Source organism: Hemicordylus capensis, chromosome 2, assembly GCF_027244095.1.
Source record: "Hemicordylus capensis ecotype Gifberg chromosome 2, rHemCap1.1.pri, whole genome shotgun sequence".
NCBI classification, from domain to species: Eukaryota; Metazoa; Chordata; class Lepidosauria; order Squamata; family Cordylidae; genus Hemicordylus; species Hemicordylus capensis.
Genome location: NC_069658.1, coordinates 183,536,205 through 183,563,917, shown reverse-complemented (window position 1 = coordinate 183,563,917; position 27,713 = coordinate 183,536,205). Strand labels below are relative to the sequence as shown.

Genomic DNA, 27,713 nt, shown 5'->3' with positions numbered 1-27,713 from the left:
ACACTATACTTATGAGACTAACACTGGACTATTTGCTGCTCAACGATGAGGTGCCAGTTGCGTTTCTTGCATTACTTTTTGGAAGACAAGTGGATCCACGCTTGGCAGTTACTCTGCATGGTTGAACTTGCAGGAATTGGGGGGGGGGGATTAAGCAGCCCACCTTTATTTTTATAGGGCTGCTTGAGCAGTAATGCTAGCAAAACAGTTAATCATTCACAGGAGGCAAGTAGCTAATTACAAGGCTACCTATATCTGAAGAGCTATGAAAACAATGTCAAATAGTATTAATTTTCCATCTTAGAGAGATTTATATAAGCAAAGAGTGCAGCAGTAATCCCATAGTTTCCATGCCTTCCCTCTACAGTAGGTAGGTGTTTGGTAGAAGATGATACCAAATAATTGTACCAATGACATCATGATATTAGAGGCAATATAGGCAATGAAACAGGAAAGTTGGCATCAAGAGAGTGGCACAGGAGGGCAGGAATAAGATAGTTGAGAGCAACACCACATCACTGAAAATCAGATCACACACAGAAAGACAAACACCCAAGAGAAAGCGAGAAAAATTACAAGCACGCTAAAAAAAAGTTGCCATACGTGGTTCTGCATGACCAGCAAGTCAAATGTTAATGGCTAGGCAGAATTTGCTGGTTGGCATAAGCCAGGGGCATCTCCAAAGCCTTGTCCCCGCTGGACTAGGCAACTTATACATTATACAAAAGGCTGGCCCACCGAAGACCCAGGCTCCAAACGAACCCATTAAGAAATAAAAGACACTGTGGCAGGCCACACCACTGGTGCCCAAAGGGCAACCTAATTAAGCTGGCATGGGCAGCGCCACGACAGGCATGGACAAGACACAGGTGAGGTGACAGGAGGTTCGAGAAGGCAAAGTGGCCACAGCGGGGAGCCGAGTAAAGGGGCAAGGCAGGCTGGGGAGCTGACATCAGCACGGGAACGGGCACAGATCACCTCTGACCTCAGCTCCCCCCTTCCCCCTCAGGGGGCACGCCCCGCACCTTCCTCACCCACACCACCGCCGCCGCCGCCTCCTCCTCTCCCCTTCAGGATGAGGGTCGGCCCCTCCCATTGCTGGGCAGAGGGGATCGCTGTGACGCACTCAGGGGCCCTGGGCGCGCAGGGGAAAAGGGGAGGAGAGCCCGAGAGCGGGAAGGAACTGACGGCCGCAGCCCCGCCACCCTCCCCGTCGCTGGAGATGGTCCCGTCCAGAACCCCTATGCGAAGGATTTGATGGTCTGGCCCAGCTCTTCCCCACCCTCCTCTCGTCGGGTCACTCACACTCTCCCCTCGTCTCCGCTCGGCGCCGCCGCCATTTTCTTCGCAGCGAAAAACCCGCGGGGGGGGAGGGGGGAAAACCGAGACGGAGAGGAAACCCGGAGAGTCAAACCCCGCCCCGTCGCTACAATTGGCTGCTAGGAACCATCACTCAGGACCCCTCCGCGGAACTATTGGCCCTTAGTCTTCTACATGGGCGAGGCTGCCGTGTTCCCGGCGGCCGTTAGAATTGGCGGGAAGTGCTGTCAGTTACAACGATAAAAAGTGGGTGGGGAACTGATGCCCGCGCTGTGAAGGACCTGGAAGCCGATGCATTCTGGGGGATGTAGTTGTTTCGGCTGGTCCCGGAGGGAAGGCTTTTTTGTGTGTGTGGAAGCTTGTGTGCGCTTAGCAGGGCAGTTTTTCTTCCATCTGAGTTGGATTACCATCTCCTTTTTTGTGGAAGGGCAGTACTTTGAAGACAGTGGAGATAGAAGTGTTGTTTGTTGTGTGAGATGATGGAGGAAGGAATGGAAACTGAGGGGGTAGGCTCGGGGAAGGGGAAGGGATGCCGTTTGGTTGGGGAAATGGAGGGTGGTCTTCCCACTGAAGATGTCCATGCTAAAAAGAAACTAGCAATGCTGTGGATTACCAGGCTGAAGTTTCAGGAAGGTGGGAAGGCAGTGAGTAATCTTTTTTAGCTGTGATAAAAACTGTCAGTAAGGAAGTGAAAATTGAAGATACTAGCCCTATTAAATTAGCTGAATGGTTGTGGAAAGCTTTAGGGGATATTGTTTGGGCTAAACACCTTCAGTTTGGTGATTTTTTTGGTGGAGGGTGAACAATTGGAATAACTCCTCCGTTTAACCTCCTTGGGTAAGATTAAGATATTTAGCCAGGTTCCCTGCTTTCAGGCTTTGAGAAAGGGAGTTATATTGGGTGTCTCTCAGCATTTCTGAAGATAAAATTCAAAAGCATTTAGGGGAGAATATTGTCTCCAGTGTAAAGCCTCTTTCCTCCAAGAGGGAGGGGAAAGTTTCTCTGCCCCTTACGGTTTTTGCTCTGTTTGGGGGTCAAGAATTACCCAAACAAGTGGTTATAGAGTATCAAGTCTTTAGGGTTCACCGGTTTATTCCTCTTCCTTTACGGTGTTATAATTGTCAGTGTTTGGGGCATGTGGCTGCAGTATGCCGTGGCCAAACTCTCTGTGGGAAGTGTGGAGGTGCGCATTCCATGAAGCAATGTGAGAGTTCCCAACCTGCGAAATGTTGTAATTGTGGAGGAGATCGTACTCCAGGATATCGTGGCTGTTCTGTGACTAAGCAAGCCTGGGATGTCCAAACACTTAGAATTGAGCAAGGCATCTCTTATTCTGCAGTAGTAAAGAGAGATTACAAGGAAGCTGGTGGGGTAGGGGAGGATGTTGGAAGTTGACTTTCCTCTCCTCACCACTACCCCCCCCCTTCTTCTTCCAATGCTTTAGCTGAAGGGGAGGCTTGTCGTTTCCCTGCAAAAGAAAAGTTTTTAGCTTTCATGGTGGAAGTTATTAAATGTATTAATTTAAACCGAGACAGAGAGGAAACCTGAAGAGTCAAACCCTGCCTCGTCGCTACAGTTGGCTGCTGGGAACCATCATTCAGGACCCCTCTGCAGAACTATTGGTCGGTACTCTTCTACATTGGCGAGGCTGCCATGTTCCTGACCACCATTAGAACTGGCGGGAAGTGCTGTCAGTTAGAATGATAAAAAGTGGCCCGGGAACTGATGCCCGTGCTGTTTTTAATTGGACCGTGAATTATGTCAGCCTAAAGATAGGCCCATTGTCTCATCGGTCACTGAGCTAGAGGGCGGTGCATTCTCACAGGCTGAAGGGTTTTGAAATGCAACGGATTTAACATTTTTTGTTTGTTTTCCCCCAAAAAACTGCTTTATTGGTACTTCACTGTGAGCACCCTGGCTGCTACAGACTTGGAACTGATGTTCAAGACCATCTCCACTGTGGGATCCTCATTGTGTCTGTTCAGTGATATCAAAGCCATGTTTCTTCAACCACTACATTAGTTCTCCTGTCCATGGGAATCACCTGGCTAGCTACAGTATGTGCAAGGCCATCTTGTTGCACACAATATGGCTACACCTATGTCAAGCCAACCACATATATGCAGAGTCATATCTAGGCCACTTTTTCTCATCCTCCCATAGTATGGCCAAATACGCTTCAACCCATACAACTGCTGATAAAACAAATGTGCACACAATTGTACAAAGGTGCCCTACTACGACAGGCATTATCAAATGTTCCATAAAATTACTGCACGGTCATAATATCACTGTTTTGTCTTTTCATTAAATAGCCAGAAAACCTGGCCAAGGGTTATCTCTGTTCCATGCAATATGAGCACATGGGCTAAGGCAACGTTACCCACATCAAGCTCCAGTGCATCGCCACACTTCCACATGAAGATCCATTTATAACCCACAATCTTGACATTATAATCCATAATTTTGATTCATCTATGGGTCAAAAAATTATGCTGGAGACAGTTAAATTTTTAAAAAATCATTAGCAATCCAAATATGTTTTGAAACATTAGCTCTTAATCAGGATGAGACGAAGCAATTTAGGAATAATTTTGGAATAGTACCACATCTGCCATTCAAGTTAATGGGAAAATAGGGACATGTTGACAAGTATGTAGTAGTCAGTAGTAGTAGTAGTAGTAGTAGTAGTATCACATTGGAGAGGGCTCTGCTCCATGTGCTGCTGGCAATTAGGGAGGCTCCACTGTCAAGCACACAGACAGGGCCTTCTCAGTTCTTGCCCCCAGGCTTTGGAATGCTCTCCTGGTGGGCATCTGCTCCTCAGTCTCCATCACAGTTTTAAAAAAGCAAGTGACATCTTGGCTTTTTACCCAGGCTTTTATATGAAAATTTTTGTTGTCGCTGCTGCTGCTGCTGTGTTTTATCGTCTTATTGTGTATGCTTTTTAAACTTTTAATTAGGTTTTTATTAAGAATTTAATATGTTTATTGTTTAACTGTTTAATCGTTGTATATTGTTTTAAAAGTTTTGCAAACTGCCTTGAGATTGTTTTAATGGAAGGTGGTATAAAAAATCTTACAATAGAGGAATAAAATAAATAATTAAAGGAGCTGAGTCCTCCTGTGGGATTATTTCTCCTTGCATTTTGTTTGCCATATATGCATCCACACCAGACTTCAGCTGATATGCTCAATTTGTCCCAAATGTTGGTAGGAATGTTAGATGCAGAGCAATTTTGGAAAGCCACAAAAACAAGAAAATGGCCACATCGGTCCCAGTATCTTGAGTCTCATAGTATCTTGAGTCTACTACTGGCAATTTCAGGATGGCCAATGACGAGTCCAACATGGATACATCTCTGAACTGCCTTGCTTACTTAAAATATTTACAAGCCACCCATCCCTTTGGTATACTAGTGCTTGAGGCTGCTCACAAAGTCAGTTAAACAATATAAAACTAAAAAAATATAAATTAATTCAAAACAAGACTCAGTTTTCAGTTAGGTCAAGCAAACATATAAAGCTGTTCCCATTCTCACAATATGAATTTAGAATAAAATTGTTACAGGTGCCATATATTGCACAGCAAGCTGCCATTACCTTGGTGCCTTATCTGGGTTCACAACAGATTTGCCAGCTCTAGTTCTAGGTAAGGTGTATATAATTTTTACAACGGTGAAGGTTTAAACAAGATGGAGAAAAAACAGCACATAACAGATCTGTTATTTCCCATCTCAGTGCTTCCAGATCACTATTTAAACACATATCTTGCACCTATTACTGCTTTTTTTGTCCTGAAGAGACTTTTGCATCTCTAACAGGTGTGGCCTGCATAACAGGATGCTTTTTCCATCACTGTATGTGCATACCAGGAAAAGCCGCACCTATTTAATTTCAACCTGACACACAGCTGTTCAATACACAGAAGCCTGTAAGAAAAAAGCTGGCAACCCTTCTTGCAGCAACCCATTTTCAGAGGCATACCAGTCATCGATTATAACATCTATGCAGAGGTGCTCTTACCCCTGGACTTTGGGGCCAAAGTCCAGGGCATCCACACCCCTGGGGGCCTCCAAATCCTCCTTAGTCTGTCCTGTGTGGCACTGGAGGGAGTGAAGAAAGAAATATGTCGGATGGGAATACCTTAAGTTGCATGTTTAAATGTTTCTGCTAGTGCACATTTGCATAAATAAGCCTATTTTTATATTCTTGCATTCTTGTGAGTATAGTTGCTGTTTGTGCCCTCTAGAACCCACGTGTTAAAAATACTGTGTGTGTCACAGTGTGTGTGGGGAGGAGCCTCCAAAGCTGTTGGTTGAGGGGCTCCAAAGGCCTTTAGGTCCAGGCTACAAAATTACCTAGGTGAACCCAGGGGTGTAGCAAGGTTGTAGTGGGCCCAGAGACATGATTTTAAAATCCTCCCCCCGAAGCTCAGCTCATAGAATATCATCCTAAATTATTTTTTTAAGGTTTTGTAAACTGTGGACGATGCAAGTCATTTATTGGTACTAGAGAAAGACATGCTGTTCTTTTGGAGGATGAATACAACTGATGGAAGCCCGGGTGGGTGCTCAGCTGGGGGAGTCAGTCATGTGACTCACCTCTGGGGGGGCCCCCAAGGCCGTGGGCCCCCAGACAACTGTCTCCTCTTGCTTTATTATAGTTACGCCCCTGGGTGAACCTCTGCATCTATGTCCATATCTGCACAATCATGCCAGGGCCTTTCTGTTGTTGTTTTTCTTGACATGAAACTGAACACTGAAACCAGAGCCATATTCTCTCATCCATTTCTGAATATACACACCGGAGTCACATCATGGATAATATGACATCACAGTCACACAAAGATGTCTATCACACACATGCATGCATGCACAGATATGATCACATAGTTGCATCAGTGGTATTGTCTTTTATCCACATACATTTGGAGTGCTATTTAAATCAAGGCATTGTCTTTCATGACTTTTATTTTAATGTGTACTCTGTCCTATTTCATAGACTAGGCACAACTGATAGCATTTTAATTCCCCCATGGCTTATTCTTCCCTTGTTTTGAAACTCATAAATACTTTTTTAAAATATCCCAACCAAATACCATCCTTCCATGCTTTTTCATATCATGTGGTGAACAAAGTGAGAAAAATGTATGACAAATATAATTTGTATTTGTACAATACAGCTGGTCCTGTCCAGTTGCTCCTTGCATGCATGCACTCTCCAGTATTAACCCAGAGTTCCTGACTGAACAAAGCCTTCTAAATTAACTATTAAAGTGTTCAGGTGAATCTCTGCACACATATTCCTTTTGTGTGAGAGGGTCCCGCTCCCAGTATTGCTGTGAATTAGATGCTAATATTTTATGGAAAATAATGTTTTCGATAATGACTTATTTTCATCAACTTTGCAACAAAATGCAGTCTTACACTAAGGCCACAGTCCATCATAGATTTATGTGCACAAAAGTCACATTTACATTAGTTCTATTTAAATTAATTTGATTCACACCTCAGACCTACGTAAGGTTCACTTAAATAAATTAATGTTATTTCCATGTAAATATGTTCAGAATCAGTGTATTGGAACATTTTTATTCGTAACCATAAAAACAGTATTTGCTCTCTCCACCTTTGTAACACAGTCCTAATATCTTAGAACAGATCGGTAATACAGAAAATGTGCACAAAGCCTTCGTCTTTCTTCACTTACTATCCTGAGTTAACCAGAGAAGGATGTTACAATAATTCGATTCATGTTGTTGTAACCTCCTGGAAGAAAAAAAGCAATTAAAACATTTTTTAAAAAAACAAATTAATATGTGCACACAAATATCAGAAGAGAGGCTGTAATGCACTATAGTATATGAGACAAACACCCATAAATAGGCATAACTGTGCAGGATTGTGGCCTATGTATGGCTAATCTTGCTGCATTGGAGGGAATTCTAATGTCTGAAATATAAAGGCTGATAATAGATAACTGTGTTTTCCCCCATAAGTTGTAAGAATCCATAACTGGTATAAAGTAAGGTTGCCATGCATTCCCTATTTTAAAGAGCATCTCCTATTGTGAAGGGTTGATCCATATAACACTGTTTCATGTCACAACATGGATGGAGGTAATTTTGGAACATGAAAACACCACAAAGCCCACAGGTCAGTTATCATAATTCTTAATAAGTAATTATTTTGAACTGTTGAACAATTTCCAAAGTGGAATTATTACAAATAAATGTTTTTAGAATTAACCAATCAGGTGTCTATGAAGCAGTGGTGGCACCAGAAAAAAACAGGTGGGTACAGAAAGGGCAATGGGCATTTCTGGTTGGGCAAGCTGCATCCCACATGTTAAGATTTTTAAAAACATAAATAATAGTCTATTTATAGGGAACATATTTTTGCAGAAATAAATCCTGCTGAGTTTATAAATGGGGGGGGGAGGTGGGGACAAACTGCTTGTCGGGGGAGACACTTGCCCATCCATGCCCCCCCCGAGACACCCCTGCTATGAAGCATCAACATTTACTAATTGCCATCTTGCTATTGCCATTCATCCTCAGAGTAAATCAGACCTGCTTCTTCTGCTAGTACCCCCACTGATGGTCTATTCCCTTTTTAAAAAAATACCACATTATACTGATTTATTTTATATGTACATGATTCATGTTCATACCCATTTATTTATTTTTTTAAAATTTAGTTGCCTTTCGGGAGATGCCCCCACATAAACCTGGCGTTACTCTTTAACACATACTCCCCCAATTGAAAAAAAACAGTCTGGGGCAAGAACTTTCTACAGAGGAAATTGTGATGATGTGTGCAAGTGCTCTTTCCCCCTAATGTCTCCAAAAGGGGAGAAACTCTGGACAAAATGTTAGCATATACGTTTCCTGCCGGAGGGAAAGTTTAATTTAAAATTAGTGGGGTTATTTTCCATCAAATTGCCTCAGTCCAGATACTAAGGATGGACTTGTGTGTACAACAAGAGTTTGGTTTTTGAGAGCGCTTGCAGCACAGTTCACCACTCTGCATTGCCATTGCAAGAGGCTTTGATTTGTGAGAGCGGCTTGGAGCAGAATACTGTAGAAGGCCAGGTTATTTTATTTTGGTGCTGGATCCATTTGTTGTTGTTGTTATAATATAAATTAATATAATTTATATATTAAAATATTATTTAGGAGACAGATTAATATTTTTATGTTATTTATTTAATTTTATTCAGTTTATATACCACCTGACTCCAAAGGCTCTAGGCGGTTCACAAAAATAAATACAATAAACACAAACATAACAATAATTTAAAACAATTTAAAACATTCAAAATTTACTAAAAGCCAGGCTTTAACAAATGTGTCTTAAGGGCTCTTTTAAAGGCTGGTCAATGGGTAAATATGATGCATTGAAATGTTATCTCTACATGTAAAGTATTGTTTTGAAGCTGGTAGGGAAATTTACCTTCTGAAGTCAGAGTTTCCAACATTCTTGAGTAGGTTGTGTAGTAAACAAACCTTCTAGAAGCAGCTTGTACACTTTGCTTGTTCTCTCTACCCCAGTGCAAAGGGCTAGTCATAGAAAGTGAAACAAACTTACAAACGTTGATTGGCAATCATATCCCTATGTCACCATCATCATGTTCTCTCAGCATACACTGCATATTGATAACATTCATTTCTCAGACCATACAGATGTTTCTGGTGGTTGTTTGACATGTCGGAAGTACAATGGCTTTTTACATTTGGGCAAAAATTACAGATATCCACTTCTGTTCTGCAGGTGAATTACTCCAGTAGCAAACAGAACAATAAGAACTATTTTCACCACACCAAGAAGTTTCCATATTTAATATATATCTTAAATATATATTAAATATGGACATATATACTTTTTTCTTTTGTGAAGCTTTGATATAGTTTATCAGTTTCTGGTTTATTTTTATATTTTATATTTTATATTTTCTTTGGTTTGTCTTTGGTTATATCTGGCTTACTATAATCTAGGTACATATGTTGATGTTAGGGGATAACAACAGTAATAAATATAGCACAACTAACAAATGTATTTATGATATGGTTCTCCTTCTCCCCCCATCTGAATGGATTCAGAGAATTAACAAGATTTATTATCACAGTGTTATCTTCCTTATTTTACTATTAATTTTACTATTTACTATTAAATTACTACCAATATATCCTTCTTTCTTTTGTTCATCCTCTGACTTCATAATGATTCATATTGAACATTAGAAAGCTGCCTTACACTGAACGAGACCATTGGTCCATCTGGCAGCAGCTCTTAAAGTTTCAGGCAGGAGACTTTCCCAGCCCTACCGGGTGATACCAGGAAGACAACCTGGGCCCTTCTACCACTGAACCCCAGCTTCAGCCCCTCACACACACCCCCTTCCTCAGCCCTTTCATGTTTTATTTATCCTGCAGGGGTTAGAGCTGCTTGGGGGAGAGGAGAACGATTTGGATTGCACAAATGATGGGCAGGAAGAGGGTTAAGCACACACTCCCCAATCCTCACCCACCACTCCCAAAGCTGTTTGTCTTCAAAGCAAACAAAAAGGTCTCAGGGCTCTGTTACACACATTTCTACATCATGTGTAGTGAGACCCTTGCAAACCCATTGGAAACACTCAGCAGCACCCAAACTAAGTTAATAATCACTAGGTGCCATTTAAATTCAGAGGATCTATGTTGGTCATGACTAACTTGTATCATTGATTTCAGTGGTGCTTAGTTATAACAAACTACTCTGGATGCTGTACACAAACTGCACTGTGTCCAGATTTAATCAAAAACAAAATGCAAACATATAGTGAAATGAGGATGAGCATAAGGATGTACCATTTCTAGAAATTGTGCAGTTATGGGGAAAAATGTTTGTTTTTCCAGGAGGGGGGAGATTTTTTAGGAGATTGAAATGTATGCAGTACTTACTTTATCAATTCTACATTGACTTTATTACTGTTATGTGTAATATATAACTTAGCACATAGAGGTATATGCTAGATAGATAGATAGATAGATAGATAGATAGATAGATAGATAGATAGATAGATAGATAGATAGATAGATACACACACACATATTAATTAAAAATATAGTATTACAGATGTAGCTGCAAGCTGCAGCCTAAGGTACCTGAGTATATCTTAATTTTTGCTAGTGAGGAAAATAGAGGAAAACATCAAAGCTGGAATAAGAAACCACCAACACTGTAGTAAACAAAGGGAAGTTTACATGCATCAAATTATAATGCAGAAACAGAAGAAAATGTAATTTTAGGTACAAAGCAGAAAATACCTATTCGAAAACATAACTAAAGAGTAGTGTCTGATTAATAGCTTCTGAACTTTCACTTTGAGCCTCATGGGCTTCAGGTTTGTGTAATTAAGATCAGTTTATCTTCATGTTAGTTGTCCCTTTATTGTTTGTGTGTATTTTCAAACATTTATCAGTTAACTTTATACAAAATATGGAGGAATCTGAGGTGAGCAACAAGAGAACAAAAATACTATACCATAATTTAGGCCATAAAGGCTGTATAAATGCTGTAAATTGTGGAGTGATGTTATGAGGTACAGTATTGACATTAAATGATCTATTCTTTCTGCTTGATGTGCTTTGATGTAGATGGATTGTGGACCTAGCTATAATACATAGATTGTCATGAATTGTTCTTATGTTATAAAAAAAATCTAAATGTTTGCAGAATTGGGTCCTTTTAAGAGTGATATGGTGATACCAATCTACAACAGCTGGGGTTAATTTGTACATTGTACTATATATTCTACATCAGAGTTGAGCATTAATGCTCACTTTTTTCCGAAGAAGGTAAAGGATACAGACCTACAATTCAAAAGTACTTTTTACTTGGAGAATGCCATGTAAGTAATGATGTTTAATGTTTATAAGTGTGTATGTATAATTCAAGATGCTTAGTAAGAATGAATATACTGTGAAGTAGCTTCATGATATGATATTTCTATAGTGCTGTGGTGGAGGAAGAAGCTATATATATATAGTTATAGAAGCTATACAGGGGTTACTCCAAAAGCCACTGAGGAAGATCAGGAGGATCGAAACGTGTTTGGCTGGCATAAAGGAACTACTTTGATTACATAATCATCAGAAGAATTCCAACAATAAGAGCACAGACTGTTGGCAAGCTCCAATACGCACAATTGCAGTGCACTTGTTTACTTATACTGCAGGAATGGCAGTATAATTATCTTATGGAATTTTATTTGATTAGTGTTTTTATCATTGTGATTTCACACACTTGCAATTTACATAGTGAAAATAAAATTGTGGTTTCTATGTTCATAACAGATTAGGATCTACAGTATGTTGTATTTTTCATTTTTGTATAAATGCTGTGCCAGCATAGTTGGAACCAAATATGTGAAGAAGTCCATATTTGAAGTTACTTTTCTCATATCAAGTCCTACAAAAGTGTCACCTGTGTGTAATAATACTGTGTTTGTTTTATTAATAACACTATACTACTACTATCTTTGTAATAATAATAATAAAACCAGAATAATACTGTGTTTTCAAATAATTAAATAATACTGTGTTTATTGTTGTTACTTCATATATACCCTGCCTTTTAAATTTACAATGTAATACCACACAAATAACCTTAAATGGTGCAGCGGGGAAATGCTTGACTAACAAGCAGAAGGTTGCTGGTTTTAATCTCCGCTGGTACTATATCGGGCAGCAGCAATATAGGAAGATATCAAAAGACATCATTTCATACTGCATGGGAGGAGGCAATGGTAAAGCCCTTTTGTATTTGACCAAATAAAACTACAGGGCTCTGTGGGTGCCAGGAGTCGAAATCAACTTGATGGCACACTTTACCATTTTAACACCATGCAGCTATAGTAGCCATTCTATAATAACGTGGCTTCTTACCTTTATGTCTTGGACCTAAGTGTTTTGCAGCCGTGTGAAGTTACTGTAAATACTGGCTGCCATCCTGACCAAATTTACTTCAGGAGGTCCCCCTAAAATAAATGTATCCTTTTAATTTCAGTGGGACTTCCTCAAGTAAATTTAGTCAAGATGTCAGCCATATATTTTAAATGGAGGTGTATGTGTATATATAATTTTTATACCAACTTTAATTAAAACACTCTCAAGGCAGTTAACAAAAACATTAAAACAATATAAGACTATGCAAATTACACAATAGAAATACTAAATTGGAATATAAAAATACAAATATAATTAACAGTTTAAAAAGACATGCACAATATAACCATAAAACACAAAGCAGCTGTAACAAAAAGAACATTAATATAACATTCATATTTTTAAATCTTACTGTCTTAATTTTTATTATTTTTATATTTTTATGAATTTTAAATGTTGTATATTTTATATTATTTTAATTCTGTACACCACCTAGAGATTTTGATATTGGGCAATATATAAATTAGATAGATAGATAAAATGACACAGCCTGGGTAAAAAGCCAATATTTCATTTGCTTTCTAAAAACGGTGATGGAGACTGAGGCAATTAGAACTAATTGTCTTAAGACCGTAAATATTTTATACGATTTTTCATTTCCCCCCTAACTTTTCCAATTTCAAAATCATTATTTGGGCGGTGGGGTTTCCTTCAAATGTTAATGTTTCTGAGCGTATGACATAAAAATAATAAAAGTAAGGGAGCAATACTATACTTATTGGTTTACAGTAAGCCTCACTTATCTGCGGCGCTTTAATCCAGAACTTTCTGATTTGGATAGGTCCTACCAAAATTTGCACAAAAACATCTAAATACATAAATGCACACTTCATTAGACTTTATGGGGGAAAATATATTTATTATAGAAATTATGAGCTTTTGAGACATTCAAGTATTTCTGTCCTCAAATACTGTATCTAATAATGTATCCTATTTTGGTGATTTGTTTTTTATTAATATTCTAAGAAGATAACTTTATATTTGTTATTTCACGAAAAGAGATGAGCGGGAAGTCCAATTCTGTCTGTTGTGTTTGTTATGGATGTTATCATTGTTAAAAATCAATAAAAATTAAATGGGAGGGGGGAAAATAATGTATCCTATTTTGATCCAATGTGATAAGGTGCGGGGGGAAATATTAATGAAAATATACTGCTAATAATTCTTGCTAAATTCCATTCTGTCTCACTTATGTTTATTTGGGTTTCCCATTTCCCTCTACTGCACATGGTTATATACTGACTATTCTAATGTAGATATGTGTGTGTGTGGATAGATGGGGAGAGAGAGAGATGGAATTCAACATCACAATTCAACCAAAAGTTATTGTGAAAAGGGAACAAAGGAGGAATGCCTATCACCCTGCCCAAACCATAACCTTGTAAAAATCCTCTGTGAGATAACAATCAAAGCTACCTATGATCATAAAATTTGATAAGGAACATATATTTTACAAACAGAAATAACAATAATAAGTTTTTTTCTAATAAATGAAGATAGGGGGATGGTTCTGCAAACAATATTTGATAAAGTACAGTTGAAACTCGGAAAATTAGAATATCGTGCAAAAGTCCATTAATTTCAGTAATGCAAATTAAAAGGTGAAACTGATATATGAGATAGACGCATTACATGCAAAGCGAGATAAGACCAGCCTTAATTTGTTATAATTGTGATGATCATGGCGTACAGCTCATGAAAACCCCAAATCCACAATCTCAGAAAATTAGAATATTACATGGAACCAAGAAGACAAGGATTGAAGAATAGAACAATATCGGACCTCTGAAAAGTATAAGCATGCATATGTATTCAGTACTTGGTTTGGGCCCCTTTTGCAGCAATTACTGCCTCAATGCGGCGTGGCATGGATGCTATCAGCCTGTGGCACTGATGAGGTATTATGGAAGACCAGGATGCTTCATTAGCGGCCTTCAGCAATTCTGCATTGTTTGGTCTCGTGTCTCTCATCCTTCTCTTGGCAATGCCCCGTAGATTCTCTATGGGATCAGGTCAGGCGAGTTTGCTGGCCAATCAAGCACAGTACACTGTATACTTTTCAGAGGTCCGATATTGTTCTATTCTACAATCCTTGTCTTCTTGGTTCCATATAATATATTCTAATTTTCTGGGATTGTGGATTTGGGGTTTTCATGAGCTGTACGCAATGATCATCACCATTATAACAAATTAAGGCTTGACTTATCTCGCTTTGCATGTAATGCGTCTGTCTCATATATCAGTTTCACCTTTTAATTTGCATTACTGAAATTAATTGACTTTTGCACAATATTCTAATTTTCCGAGTTTCCCCTGTATTTTTAGTGGCCAACTTTAAAGGTGTGGCCAGCACTCCCCCCCCCCTCAAGTGTGTTGTGTTTATCAGTTTAGATTATTTGTTGTACAATAATGGGGAAGGGGAGGGAAACTAGGAATCATTTTGTATACGGGTTAATCAAAGTGTATTTAGCTTATTAATAAGGATTTATATGAATTCAAAATCATATGTACAGAGTAAAATTTTCAGATGCTGAATTCGTATCCTCTGTATATATAGTGTTTATACCTCATACTTAGCTACTTAAAATAAGAAATATAAGTTACCAAAATAGAAATGCTAATATCAAAACTCACAAAAAATGAATTACAAACTACTAGTGTATAGCAATGAACTTAGAAACAACAAATGAAATAAATTATGAAACATAACATAGGAACCTGCCATATACTGAGTCAGACTATTGGTCTATCTAGCTCATGACTGTCTTCACAGACTGGCAGCGGCTTCTCCAAGGTTGCAGACAGGAGTCTCTCTCTCAGCCCTATCTTGGAGAAGCCAGGGAGGGAACTTGAAGCCTTCTGCTCTTCCCAGAGTGGCTTCATCCGGAAGGGAATATCTTGCAGTGTTCACACATCAAGTCTCCCATTCATATGCAACCAGGGCAGACCCTGCTTAGCTAAGGAGACAAGTCATGCTTGCTACCACAAGACCAGCTCTCCTCTGATTATAATCATATATTAAATACCAGTAACCAAAATTTAAGCTTAAAAAGTCATAAATAAAAAAAATCCAGCTACCAAAATGCAAACCATAAAAATATCAACTGCTGAAATTATTATGTCCAACTACAATTACAAATTACAAAAATCCAAATTACAGTGCTATAAAGGACAAGAAACGAACATATATAAAAAGCACCAGGATTAAACTACTAACACATTCAGAGTATTAGGATTTTAAATCCATTAAATTCCCAGCTTTTATTTATTTATAATCTTTCTATACTGCCTGGTATAAACATCTCTAGCCTGATATTAAACATCTTTCATATTACAATATTAAATAAAAGTTTCCAGCGTTTGAGCCAATACATTAAAATGTTATGGAAATGAAATATGCCAACTTGAAAACAGAAGAAAGGCAAACTACATAAAGATCTAAAATCAATTCACTAAAATATAAAAAGGGGGGAATACAAATAAATGCAATTGACTGGAATAACAACTATACAGAAATAAGTCTATGGATCTGTGAAGCAAGCACTTTTCTACTTAGGTCAGAACCACCTTTAACAGTTGAGATCTATTGAATAATTAAATTAACTTTGACACCGATTCTAGCTTTAGCTTTCCTGCATATTTTGAATCAAAGCAACCCCAAAGGGATACAACAAAGTGTAAAACTGTTTTCTTAGCCTGTGACATTTAATATTCCATAGAATACAAGAGCAAATTGTTCTATTTCAACCTCCTCCTGCACTGTCACTCTGTGTGTGTGTGTGTGTGTGTGTGTGTGTGTTTTAATTGAGAATGTTGCTAGATTTCAATTAAAGTTCATGGCAAAAAAGATGAAAAGCTGTGTGCCAAGGGTTTTCAAAGTCTAAGTGAACTTAAATATGGTGAAATCTCCTACTGAACAAAAAAATTGCAGATGTATGTGGATGCAGCACAAATATAAGAGCAACCTTTCTGGACTCTGTATGTGTGTGTGTTCATGCCTTCAGGCAATTTTGAATTTAAACAAATGTAAGGGCAAGAGTCAGTAACCTCTCTAATAGACATTAATGGTGAGGCCATGACCTTACCTACCATCTTTTTATATAGTTGTACCCTTGTGCTATGAGCAATGGCTGATATGACAAGGGACATTACTCAAAGTAGTCCACTGAATTAAAAGGACTAGTTAGGCATTGTCTAACTGGTCTTTTTACAATGATTTCGATTACGATGGATATTTATATACCGCTTTTTAACCAAAGTTCCCAAAGCGGTTTACATAGATCTTGTCAGTGGCATGCGTTCCTGGAAAAATTTAAATCAGCTGCTGGAGTGTAGAGGAGTGAAGCCTTTGTTTAGCAGCAACCAAAATGCAGTAGAGTACACAGGGAATGGGAACAAGGGAAATTACCCTACCTAAACTCGCCAGTCCATCAATCGTAGTCAATGCCAAGTCCAAAGCAGGGTCGTCGCCAGGAGAAGTGTCGAATCACCAGTTCCGAGGTCCAAGGGTTCCAGAGAAAGTCACACATTGATATCCAGACCAAGGTTAGGGTTTAAGAATAAACAGCACAAGGGTTACGGGAGCTGGAGACTAGATCTACATGCCAAAGTGATCCATTGAAACCAGCATGGTATAAAGGGGGCGGTCTGGCTTTATAGTTCTTCAAGGTACTACACCAGGTGAAGCCGATTAAGGCCCCCACCTGCCTTCGGGCTGAAAGTTCAGATGCCACCCCTGTCAGACTTTGCAGCCAACCAGCTGCTTCTATGTTGCCCAACACACTGCTCCTTTCTGCATTCTCTTCGGTGTTCCATGTGGCTCAGCAGTCTGCTGCTTGGTCCTGGCTCCTCCCCATCTGAGGACAGCACTGCTCCTGAGCAACCTCCTGCTGTTCTACAGCAGGTGAGTGCTCCGTAGGAGGGGCTTCTTCCTCAGCACCCTGCAGCAGGGTCCCCTCAGGGGGCGATGAATCAGACAATTCTTCCTCAGAATCTTCTGAGTCAGTCCACTGCCTGACAGATATGAATAAATAAATAAGTTGGTTCCCTGTCCCCTAAGGGCTCACCATCTAAAAAAGAAATATAAGATTGACACTAGCAACAGTCACTGGAGGGATGCTGTGCTGGGGATGGAGTGGGCCCGTTGCTCTCCCCCTGCTAAATAAAGAGAACCACCACTTTAAAAAGGTGCCTCTGCTTTCTACATTAAATTGGACTACCTTGAGTAATTTTCCTCATAATGACAGCCAATAATTATTAACAAAACATCATATTTGTACATTAAAGTTGAATAATGGTCAAATAAAATGTTACGTTTTATAGGTGTCTGTAAGACCTCCGATACCAGGGCGCTTTCCAGATTAGACCCTGCAATGGGGTCATGTCATATCTTGTAAGTGTGCTTCCACACTTCTTGCATTGTGACACTGCAGTCCCTATGCGGACAGCAGGGTGCTGTTCGCATTTCCAATGCCTTGTTTCAAATTTAATCGCTGCGATATAGAGGTAGGACGTCATATATCCAGCATAAAGAAGTCACTGTTTTTTCGGGCTGTTATTTTCTGCTAGACTGCTCGCCTTGCTGTTTTCGGTTCCAATGCGACTTGTCTGAATGGAGGCATTTTGCTGCTGTTGAGCAGCTAGCCTGGAAAGTGTGTGTGTAAGTGTTTGTGTGTGTGTGTGTGTATAACCATAAATGGGAATTACCAAATCCAAACTACATATTAACTGGGATCTAATTCACAATTCTGGACAAGAGCTTAATTCATAGTCTTGTTGAATATGTGAGGAGCAATCTTAGTATCCTCCTGCCACAAGTTAAGACATATACTCAAAGTGCCCCTAGATGGAGGGCATAGTCCTACTTTCCAGATACCTGTCCCTGGAATGATAAAGCATGATCAGTTGATTGGATAATACTGTCTGACTCTTCTTTCTTGAAGACCATTAGGAACATTAATGCACCATGATTGCACACATTCATCCTCCCTACCATTACACTGTTGCCTAATGGTGTACCATGGTGTTCTGTAGGTTTAAATTGCACCAGGCAGTGCAGTTCAGGCAATCATTTTCCATGTGTGATAAAGCAGCAGTGTCACGTCACACTAGGAGGGATCAAGACCTGCAATGTCATGCCTTGCTCACTTTCCTGTGTGGGAGCAGGCAGTATCTTCCAACCCAACCCCCGGCATTTGCCTTGCGGGGAAAGTTGGGGAATACCCTTTTCAAACCTGAATTAGTCAGAGTTGCTAAATTTGCCTCCTTCAGGTTTCATGCCCTTCCCTTGGCAACACCAAATGAGGTTCATTTTGGATAATTCAGTATTAAAATTGATTGTAGGACAATGATGTTGTTCTTAGCAGAACACCCTTTTTGTTTTTCAGAAATGTGACCAAACCCAAGCTATGGCAAGATTTATTTTTACTTGGATGTCTCTGGTTACAAGAAGCCAGTTTACAGCACCCCCTCCAGAAATGTCTCCCAATAAACAGATGCTGCTGCAGGTGTTTTATTTGCTACTATTTTATACTAAGGATTACAATATTAATTGTAAGATTAAACATTCTTTTTTTTTAAGGAAACTGCTGTGATCAGTTGACTGAGCTCCAGACTATACCCAATACTAATGTTCTCTTATAAGTTTTATGTATTTTCAGTATCAACTGCTGCTCTGGAGGCTGCAATCTTGAGGGGAAGAATAGCCCAGGGTAGGGGTTTCTTATCCCTTCCCAGCCCCTGTTTTTGGCCTGCTATCCCCAGCTGCTTTTTATCCCTCAGGATGAACTAGATGAGTACTTGGGGACCCACGTTTTGTTCCCTTCGGGATGTAATTTTGACCAGACAAATGGCTGCCAAAAAAAGCCTGAAGTAGCCCCTCTCCCTAGCAGTGGGCCCGTACTTTACACCCACAGGTGGGAATGTTTTATAGTTGCTTCCCTCATGCACACTAATAAGTCTTATGTAGATTGAACTCAAGATTTATTCAGCAATAACTCCATTTTCTCCTCCTTTCCCTCCCTTTTCCTTTTTGACTCCTCCACGATACTCCCTACAGGATCCCCACTGGGACAAACGTCCAAACAACTAAATACGTAAGTTTACTGGATAGAACACAACTGAAAACAGTTTTGAGGGAAGTTTTAAGCACACAAATGGCTGGAATGCTTCACCATTACCACCAGGCCTCCCCTTAAGTTTCGATTCTCCTCAGTGCTTTTCTTTGAAACAAACAATGTTGGGTAAACACATCATTTAGTTTGTCCCTTAAACACCTTGCTTCACAAGCCGATGCAGAACAGTCAGTTGCGGAGAAAATTGAAACAGCATGCAGCAGATAAAGAAGAACCTTCAGCAATATATAATGGCAGGGAACACAGATGAGATTAGGTGTATCATACTCAAGCCAAAAGATCCCTATTTTCATCTTTGAATGTTAGATGGTACGTAGTTCCAATGCAGCAATCTGTGGCTCCCAGAGATGCTTGAGGTTACCTGAAAGAGCCCCATTTGTGTCTACCCAGACCTTAAGGTCTTATTCAAAGGACCTGCTCCAAGTGCCCCTGCCAAATGAAGGGAGGCGGGTGGCTACTAAGGAGAACAACTTTTCAATGGTGGCACCTTATTTATGGAATAGCATCCGCAGGAAGGCTTCCCTGGTGCCATCACTATCTTCTCTTAGATGCCAGGTGAAGACCATTATGTTCCCCCAGGCTTTTGAAATGCCTTTTACGTGGTTTTGTTTTGTTTTATTTTTAGTTGTATTCTATTGTAGTTTTAATGTGTTTTTAATTGTATGTTTTATTTTACTGTTCGTTTTATGAGATGCCCAGAGAACAATTGTTATGGGGCACCCATATGATGATTGTTGTTTGTTTGATTATTACCCTGGGCTCCTTGGAGGAAATGAGGGGCAAATATACATTACTGACATTCAGTATAAATACATGGACATTTTACATCTCAGATCAATAACATGCAAGCTACTGAAACAACCATGCAGAAATATTAAATACAAAATGTAAAAATGACTAAAATTCAAAACACTGCAGTATTAAATGCAAATGACTGAAATGTGTGCTACTAAAATACAACCCACACTAAAGTGTGTTACTAAAATACGACCCACAATGCAACAATTATTGAACATTGTATAATAAATGTACTATACATTTAAATTAAATATGAACTCCTGAATTGCAGCTTCTGAAATATCGATAGTGCAGGGCCTTAGCACAAAAATAACTTGGTGTTAGCTGCATTTATCAGATTGAAGCTGTATGCAAATGGAAGTTTGCAAATCACCCAGGAGACACTTTCACACAGCCCTGACAGAGGAGATAAGATGTGCTGAAGGAAATAGGATTACTTATGAGTAAATGTGCATAAATGCATATTTAGAGAAAAATAACCAACCAATTAGGGGGGTTAATCAGTCATATATTTCCAAATAATCTTTGCTGCACAAACTAGATAAATCCCCTCACTGATGGAATTATTTTCTACAGACACTGCTTATTACATTGTGGACACTTCATTCAAATAAGAAACAACTTCTTAGCCAACTTTGTCTTCACAAAGATATTAGGTGAATATGAGTTGTATTTTCAGAAAGATTCTGTACACGTTAATGTCTCCAACAGAAAATTAGAAGTGTAAACAGGTCCAAACCAAATATAGAGAGTGAACCCTTGACTGTTTGTGGGACAATTCTCAGTCCTCTGACTGTCAGCATGCAGGACATAAACATGTACAACAGACCCACACATAGTTGTCACACCTTGTCCAACATGTTAGTGATTGTGTTCAAGAGTCTTGGAAACATCAGCGTGAACAGAATCTTTCTGAAAATAACAGAATAACAGAACCAACCAATATGGTAACTATTTCGCATGTTAATCCCCATGGGGGATTGTATCAATTTATATGTCTCCCACTTTTCTGTCCTTAATGGCACACAAAAAATGCTCCTAAGGCTGTTGTCTCACTATGCCTCATGATAGTACTGTCCATATTTTAATTGTATTTGTTTCCCCCTTGTTGTGCTGGTCATAGATCGTAATAAACTTTGATTGATTGGATTGGATTGGTACTGTCCATGAATAGTGCCTGCGGTATCCCTCCTTACACCACCACATACCCTCCCTCACACCAATATGAGCCAAACTCATAGCCCTTGAGGCTATGCTCACGAGCAGCAGAAACCAGGCAAAGGGAGCCCAGCCCAGTTCCTGCTGCTCATGTGCTGCAATGGGAGCTGTGCAGCTTCCAGCAGCAAGCCTCCCTAAATGCTCCCCCCCCACGATGTTAGTGGAGTGCACGCTCTGCTAATCCCGTTTACCTGATTGTGTGTTGCTGCGGCGTGGCTCTGCTGTGCGGCAACTCACGAGCAAGCCCCTGATGAGGAGGTTACAACAAGACTCCCGGCGTCAGGGGACTCTCCAGAATGCCCCAGGCACTTTTGCAGAGCATGCTGGGACTCCCAGGGGCCGGGGAGGCCCCTGATCCCCGCCGCCCCAACTGGCTCTGTGGCAGAGCCGGTAATCGTGTGGGTGGCCGATCCAGCCGCCCAGGGTGAGCTGCCTGCTCGTCTGCGGGGAGAGTGGGTCAAGCTTGCTCTCCCCACAGAACCCTCTTAGGCTCTCCACACTGCTTGTGTGGAGAGCCTTCATGTGTGCTAATTTTTGTAACAGATATATCAACTATGGGCAGGCCCAATCAAGATCAAGTCCTCACATTGAAAAGGCATTAACCCTTTCTCACTGACCCAAATTTCCCCACCACCATAACTGAGATTTATCCTGGGAAGGAAGCTCCCATTGGCCCCATGTTTATGGAATATTTTACACATTTAATTTCCAACTATTTTTTAGCCTGCTTTCCAGTAGGCCTATGAGATCACCCGGCATTCTGTCTGTGTGTGTGTGTGTCCATATCAACTTTGAAATGCCTGGACCAATATGAACCAAATCGGGTACAGTTGTAGGGACACATTAGAGACACCTAAACGGCATAGTTTGTGATGATGTCATCCACCCCAATTCAAGATGGCGGACATGTAAATGTTTGAGGTGCAAGTGGGCTAATTTATGAACTGTCTGATTTGAACCAAATTTGCTACAGCTGTAGGAACACACAGGGATGCTTCAATGGCATAGTTTGTGATTATGTAATCCACCATTATTCAAGATGGCGGATGCATGAACGTTTGAGATGCAAGTGGACTAACTTGTGGACCATCTAACCAACTGGAACCAACTCTGGTACAGTTTTAGTGAGTGACACACAGGGATACCTCAACAGTGTGATTTGTGATAACGTCATCCATCCCAATTCAAGATGGTCAATGCATTAACGTTTAAGGTGCAAGTGAGCTAACTTGTGGAATGTCCAGCCGATTTGAACAAAATTTGGTACAGTTGTAGTGAGTCACACACAAGGACACCTTAACGGCATAGTCTGTGATGATGTCATCCACCCCGATTAAAGACGGTGGATGCATAAACGTTTGAGGTTCAAGTGAGCTAACATGTGAACTACCTAACTGATTGGAACCAAATTTGCTACAGCTGTAGGAACATGTCGAGAAGGTTCAAGGGCATAGTTTGTGATTATGTCATCCACCCCAAATCAATATGGCAGACACATAAATGTTTGAGACACAAGCAGGTTAACTTATAGACCGTCTAACTGTTTTGAACCACATTTGGTACAGTGGTAGTGAGTGACACATAGGGTCACCTCAATTTCATGGTTTGTTATGATGTCTTCCACCCCAATTCAAGATGGTGGACATGTGAACATTTGAGGCACAATTGGGCTAACTTGTGAACCACCTAAACAATTTGAACTAAATTTGCTACAGCTGTAGGGACACATAGGGACGGCTCAAGCACTTAGTTTGTAATGATGTCATCCACCTTGATTCAAAATGGTGGACACGTTAAATTTTGAGGTGCAAGTGGGAACCTATTTGGACCACATTTGATACAGTTGTAGGGACACATAGGGAAATCTCAAACGCATAGTTGTGATTTTGTCATCCACCCCAGTTAAATATGGTGAACGTATGAATGTCTGAAGTACAAGTGTGCTAACCTGTGAACTGCCTTACTGGTTCAGACCAAATTTAGTTCATTTGTAGGGACAGTGAAAGGAAAGTATTCAGGTTAGTTCTTACTAGAAGAACTTGTTCTTCTAGTATCTGGATGCTTCCCTATGGTGTAGAAATACTCATGTGTCTTTCCCCCTGCCAAGTACAAACACCAGTAGGGCTACCCCTTCCCTCCACAGTTATGTTCTGTTGCTGAATTTACTGTTTACATTTAACCTGTTCTGTGCACTCATCTATCTAGCTTTGGAGTACACATTCTGCCTTTTTTTTTTAAATTAAAGAACAGGAATGTGGCTCTCCCTACCCCTCCAAATAAGATAACTACCCCTTCCATATTATGACAGGGTATAATTCTGTTTGTGATGGGAAATACTAAGAAATTAATGGGTTGTATGTGATCCAAAGGCAGCCATAGCTCACTTCGAAAGTTAGACGTGCCCTCTCATTGAGTCTTTATGGAAGGATGTTATTGACAGAATTAAGAAGTGGGACCTGCAACAAAATATTGGCTGTGTCAGCCCCTTAGAGGAGCAGTAATGTAATTCAGCCTTGTAGTGCTTCCTCTCTCTTAAAACAACCCTGTATATTGCAGGGAAATGTTGTTTTTAACCTTCACAGCACCCAAACTACCATCCTTAGCCCCAATTCCAGGATACTTATTGTAAGCTCTTAGGGCTTAAACAGGCTAATTTATTCCCCTCTCTCCCAAACTCCATTTCCCTGCGTCCTTTTCAAATCACACCTGGACAGCAAGTTTCTTATCTCTATTTCCCTCTTCACAAGTTATGTCAATGCATGCACAATCTGTGTACAGAGTATGCCTGTACAGATGTGTTTGCAAACACATGCTCAGTGCATGTAGAGTAGTACACTTCCTAGCTGTACCTTTAATTTGAGGTGCTTGTCACCAGGTTGATTCTGAAACTGAATACAGGTACAGTTATTCACACAAAAACACATCCAGCATAATGTCTGAACAGGACGTCTGTGTTTTTAAAATTCTGAAAGCTCCTGAGAGCTCACACAGATCTTGGAAACTCAAAGGGCCATTTGTTTGTTTGGGCATCCCATGAATATGTAGAAACTACCTTGTTTCTGGATGGCCCTGCTTATATCAAAACCAATAAGCATTAAACCATCTGAGTTAATTATTAGAAGCAATAAGTGAGACCTATCACAAGATGTTGCATCTCCCCTACATTAATGCCCAGTTGGATCAAGCAATACAATTCCCTCTTCCCCCATCCCATCTTCTTCTGCTGCTGCTTTTCTCCAACTGATACCTCAACATTCCTTGGCTGCTGTGGCTACGGGAAGTACATGCTCAGGCTGTTGGCGTGTGGGGGGGGAGGTTTTTATTTTACATGCTTTACAAATTTAAAGTTTTAGATCTCCTGCTTATCAATACCTGCCAATATGTCCCTATGTCCCAATATGTCCCTATGTCTCTTCACCTGAATGGGGAAATAGGGACATGTTGGCAGATATGCTTATCCAGGGAGTCCTGCAAATATGTATAAACCACTACCTTATCTGTGGGTGGCCCCCTTTCATGTCCATACTGACAAATACTTATTTATCCATCTGATTTTGCTAGTACAGTATATATAATTATTCTATTTTGTTTTTTAATTAATGTTTCCCTTTAATTGTCTTATGTTGGCTTATATCTCAGTGATTTGGACACTTCTAGAAGCTGCTGTGTCTTGGATTTCTAGAGCATCTCTATTGCTGCAAAAAAAAAAAAGATGCCGTTTTGGAAAACATTATCTTTTGGATGTATCAGTGGATACAGGACATATTGTGTATCACAGGATGAGATAATCTGGATAAATTCTACTCAGTTTGGCAATCATGTTTATATGTTATTGACTTTAATTCTGATTTCTGGCTGGTTTTCACTCATGAACATTAATTTTTATGTGTGTTGGATTTCCCCCTTCTCCACACACATTTATATCCCCCCCACACACAGTTTAGTTGGGGGCAATTGAATATAGGAAAGGATATTGTCTTTCTCAGAAGTTTCATATGTTGTTTGATGTTAATTGGCTCACAATTATTTTGTCACACTATCCTGTCAAAATCAATACAGTCTTAATAAAATCAATCGACTGATTATCTTCTGGACAGGCCTTAAAGATGCATTTTCATCAGGGAGAACAAAATGTACCAGTAGTAGCAGGAATGATGTAGCACTGCAGAATCTCTGCTGGCGTCTAGAGCTTGCTTTCCTATGCACACTGAAGGTGGGCATAGGCAGATTCACATGGATAGTACCATGCATATAATTGAACCCTGACTGTGTTTTTTAATATGAAAGACAGCCTTGGGAAGCGAAAGTGAGGAGGAGCAGCAAGAAGGAAGCCCCAACAGCTATTCCACTCATCATCCCCCAAACTGCTTTCCCTCCCACTAGGTTCTAGATACAAGTGTACTATAAACAGTACACCAGGATTTGCCCCAGGATTTGTGGGGCCTTTGTGCAAGGTACCCTCAGTGGACCCCCTTAACTAGGAAGAAGCAGTTGGTGTGCCTACTGAGGATTCTTCACTCAGGCTTCTTGGGTGCTCCATGCAAAGTGAGAGTGGTGGCACATTGTTGGAACTAGAGACCCTTTGGCAACTCTGAGGCCTCAGCAGATGTTTGGTCACACCATGCTCTGGAATCAGGCCAGGCCTGTTTGCAACTCTTCAACATGGGGAACAATCTTGTGTGGAAAAACAACCTGCGGAGAAAGGAATCAGCAGCTAGTTGGCTTGTCCTCACCACTCAAAATTGCAGCCTCCCAAAGGTGCTTCTAATTTCCTGTGTAAAATGTTAGAGCTTAGTTGCTTGCATTTTATGTAACTTTGATGTAACTGTCCCTTTGATAAGCCAACCCTGCAGCAGAGGGCACTGTTATCCTATAATAGCTGCTGACTTTGATACAGCCATGAAGAGATACATAGCACACACAGAAGTTCATCCCTGCAGACAGACTTGAGCATTGCTGATTAGCCCTGTATTACAAAGCTTTAAGCAAAGCCATCTAGGATTTAGGGAGCCGCAGCAACAGCTTTGAGGGGAATAACCCTACCTCTTGTCTAAAGTAGAGACTACTTGTCTTGGATTCCAGTCAGGAATACAAATGCCAATAATTAATCTAACAAAAGAAGAGTGCTGGTGGATCAGACTAAGATCTATTTAGGCCAGCATCCTGATCCCTACAGTGGCCAATCAGATGCCTCTGGAAAGCTGGCAAGCAGAATATTAAGGCATACACCCCACCCTCTGTTAGTTGCTCTCTTGCAACTAGTATTCAGAGGCATCCAGCCTCTGAAACTGGGGATAGTATAAAGCCATAATGGCTAGTAGCCACTGATAGTCTTGTCCCCTATGGATTTCTCTAGTCCCTTTCTAAAGCCATTTAAACTAGTGGCCATTACTGCATCTTATAGTATCAGATGCCATGTATTAATTATGCATTGTGTGAAGTACTTCCTTCTGTCCATCTTAAATCTCCTGCCAGTGAGTTTAATTGGATGGCCCTTGCTTCTGGTGTTGTGCGAGAGGATAAAAAGCATATTTCTCTCCACTTGCTCCACACCATGTATAGTTGTATAAGCCTCCATCATTTCCCTGCCCCACAGTCACCTTTTTATTTTATTTTCTTTTTTTGCTTTTTAAAATTTTTATTGGTTTTTACAATATCTTAACAATCCTGTTACATCTAATTAAGTCAATATTGACTTCCCGCTCACCAATCTGCGCGATTCATTAACTATACAAGTCAACCATTGCTATAGTAATTCAAAACATATTTCCTACACATTGCGAACTCGATTTTACTCTACCCAACCTGCTATTATTACTAAATTTCAAACCCTGCTGAAAGGTCCATATTAGAAAAATAGTTCTTTAAGTATAGTAAGGATGGTTTCCTATCTTCTTTAAAACATTCCAAGTTTTCATCTCTTATCAGTACTGTAAGTTTTGCCATCTCAGCATATTCCAAAATTTTTATCAACCAATCTTCTTTTGAGGGCATTTCATTGTCCTTCCATTTCTGTGCATATACTATTCTGGCCGCCGTGGTTGGATACATTAAAAATGTTAAATTTCTTCTGGAAAACTCTCCTTGCGTTATTCCCAGCAGGAAGGATTCTGGCCTCTTAGGAAATGTCATTTAAAAAATTTTCTTCAACTCATTATATATCATATCCCAAAAGGCCTTTGCCTTCCCGCAAGACCACCACATATGAAAAAAAGTTCCTTCACAATGTCCACATTTCCAACATTTGTTTGGAAC

At 40.1% G+C, this 27,713-nt stretch overlaps 1 protein-coding gene and 2 long non-coding RNA genes across 6 annotated transcripts in view; 1 reads left to right on the top strand and 2 right to left on the bottom strand.

Annotated features, from left to right (window-relative positions):
- MECP2 (methyl-CpG binding protein 2) overlaps positions 1-1,433 on the bottom strand; it is a 109,759-nt gene extending 108,326 nt beyond the window's left edge. The window contains exon 1 of one of the 3 annotated variants that reach the window (XM_053288270.1): positions 1,306-1,433. In XM_053288270.1, the coding sequence (XP_053144245.1) occupies positions 1,306-1,340 (35 nt within the window). In that variant the 5' untranslated portion in view covers positions 1,341-1,433. Of the gene's footprint in view, positions 1-1,025; positions 1,253-1,305 lie in introns of those variants that run through there. The other 2 variants (XM_053288269.1, XM_053288274.1) reach the window with 2 other exon arrangements.
- Positions 1,206-25,486, top strand: LOC128341762 (uncharacterized). The gene is made up of 4 exons (XR_008314546.1): positions 1,206-2,942; positions 18,696-18,815; positions 19,367-19,403; positions 25,098-25,486. It is a non-coding gene; the product is annotated as an uncharacterized LOC128341762 (long non-coding RNA).
- On the bottom strand, positions 6,868-21,925 carry LOC128341761 (uncharacterized). 2 transcript variants are annotated; one of them, XR_008314545.1, is made up of 3 exons: positions 21,650-21,925; positions 16,723-17,378; positions 6,868-7,090 (listed from the first exon to the last, which is right to left on the bottom strand). It is a non-coding gene; the product is annotated as an uncharacterized LOC128341761 (long non-coding RNA). The 2 variants fall into 2 exon arrangements; XR_008314544.1 differs by having other exon boundaries at positions 6,869-7,090; positions 16,723-17,322.
- Positions 25,487-27,713: the final 2,227 nt, after the last annotated feature.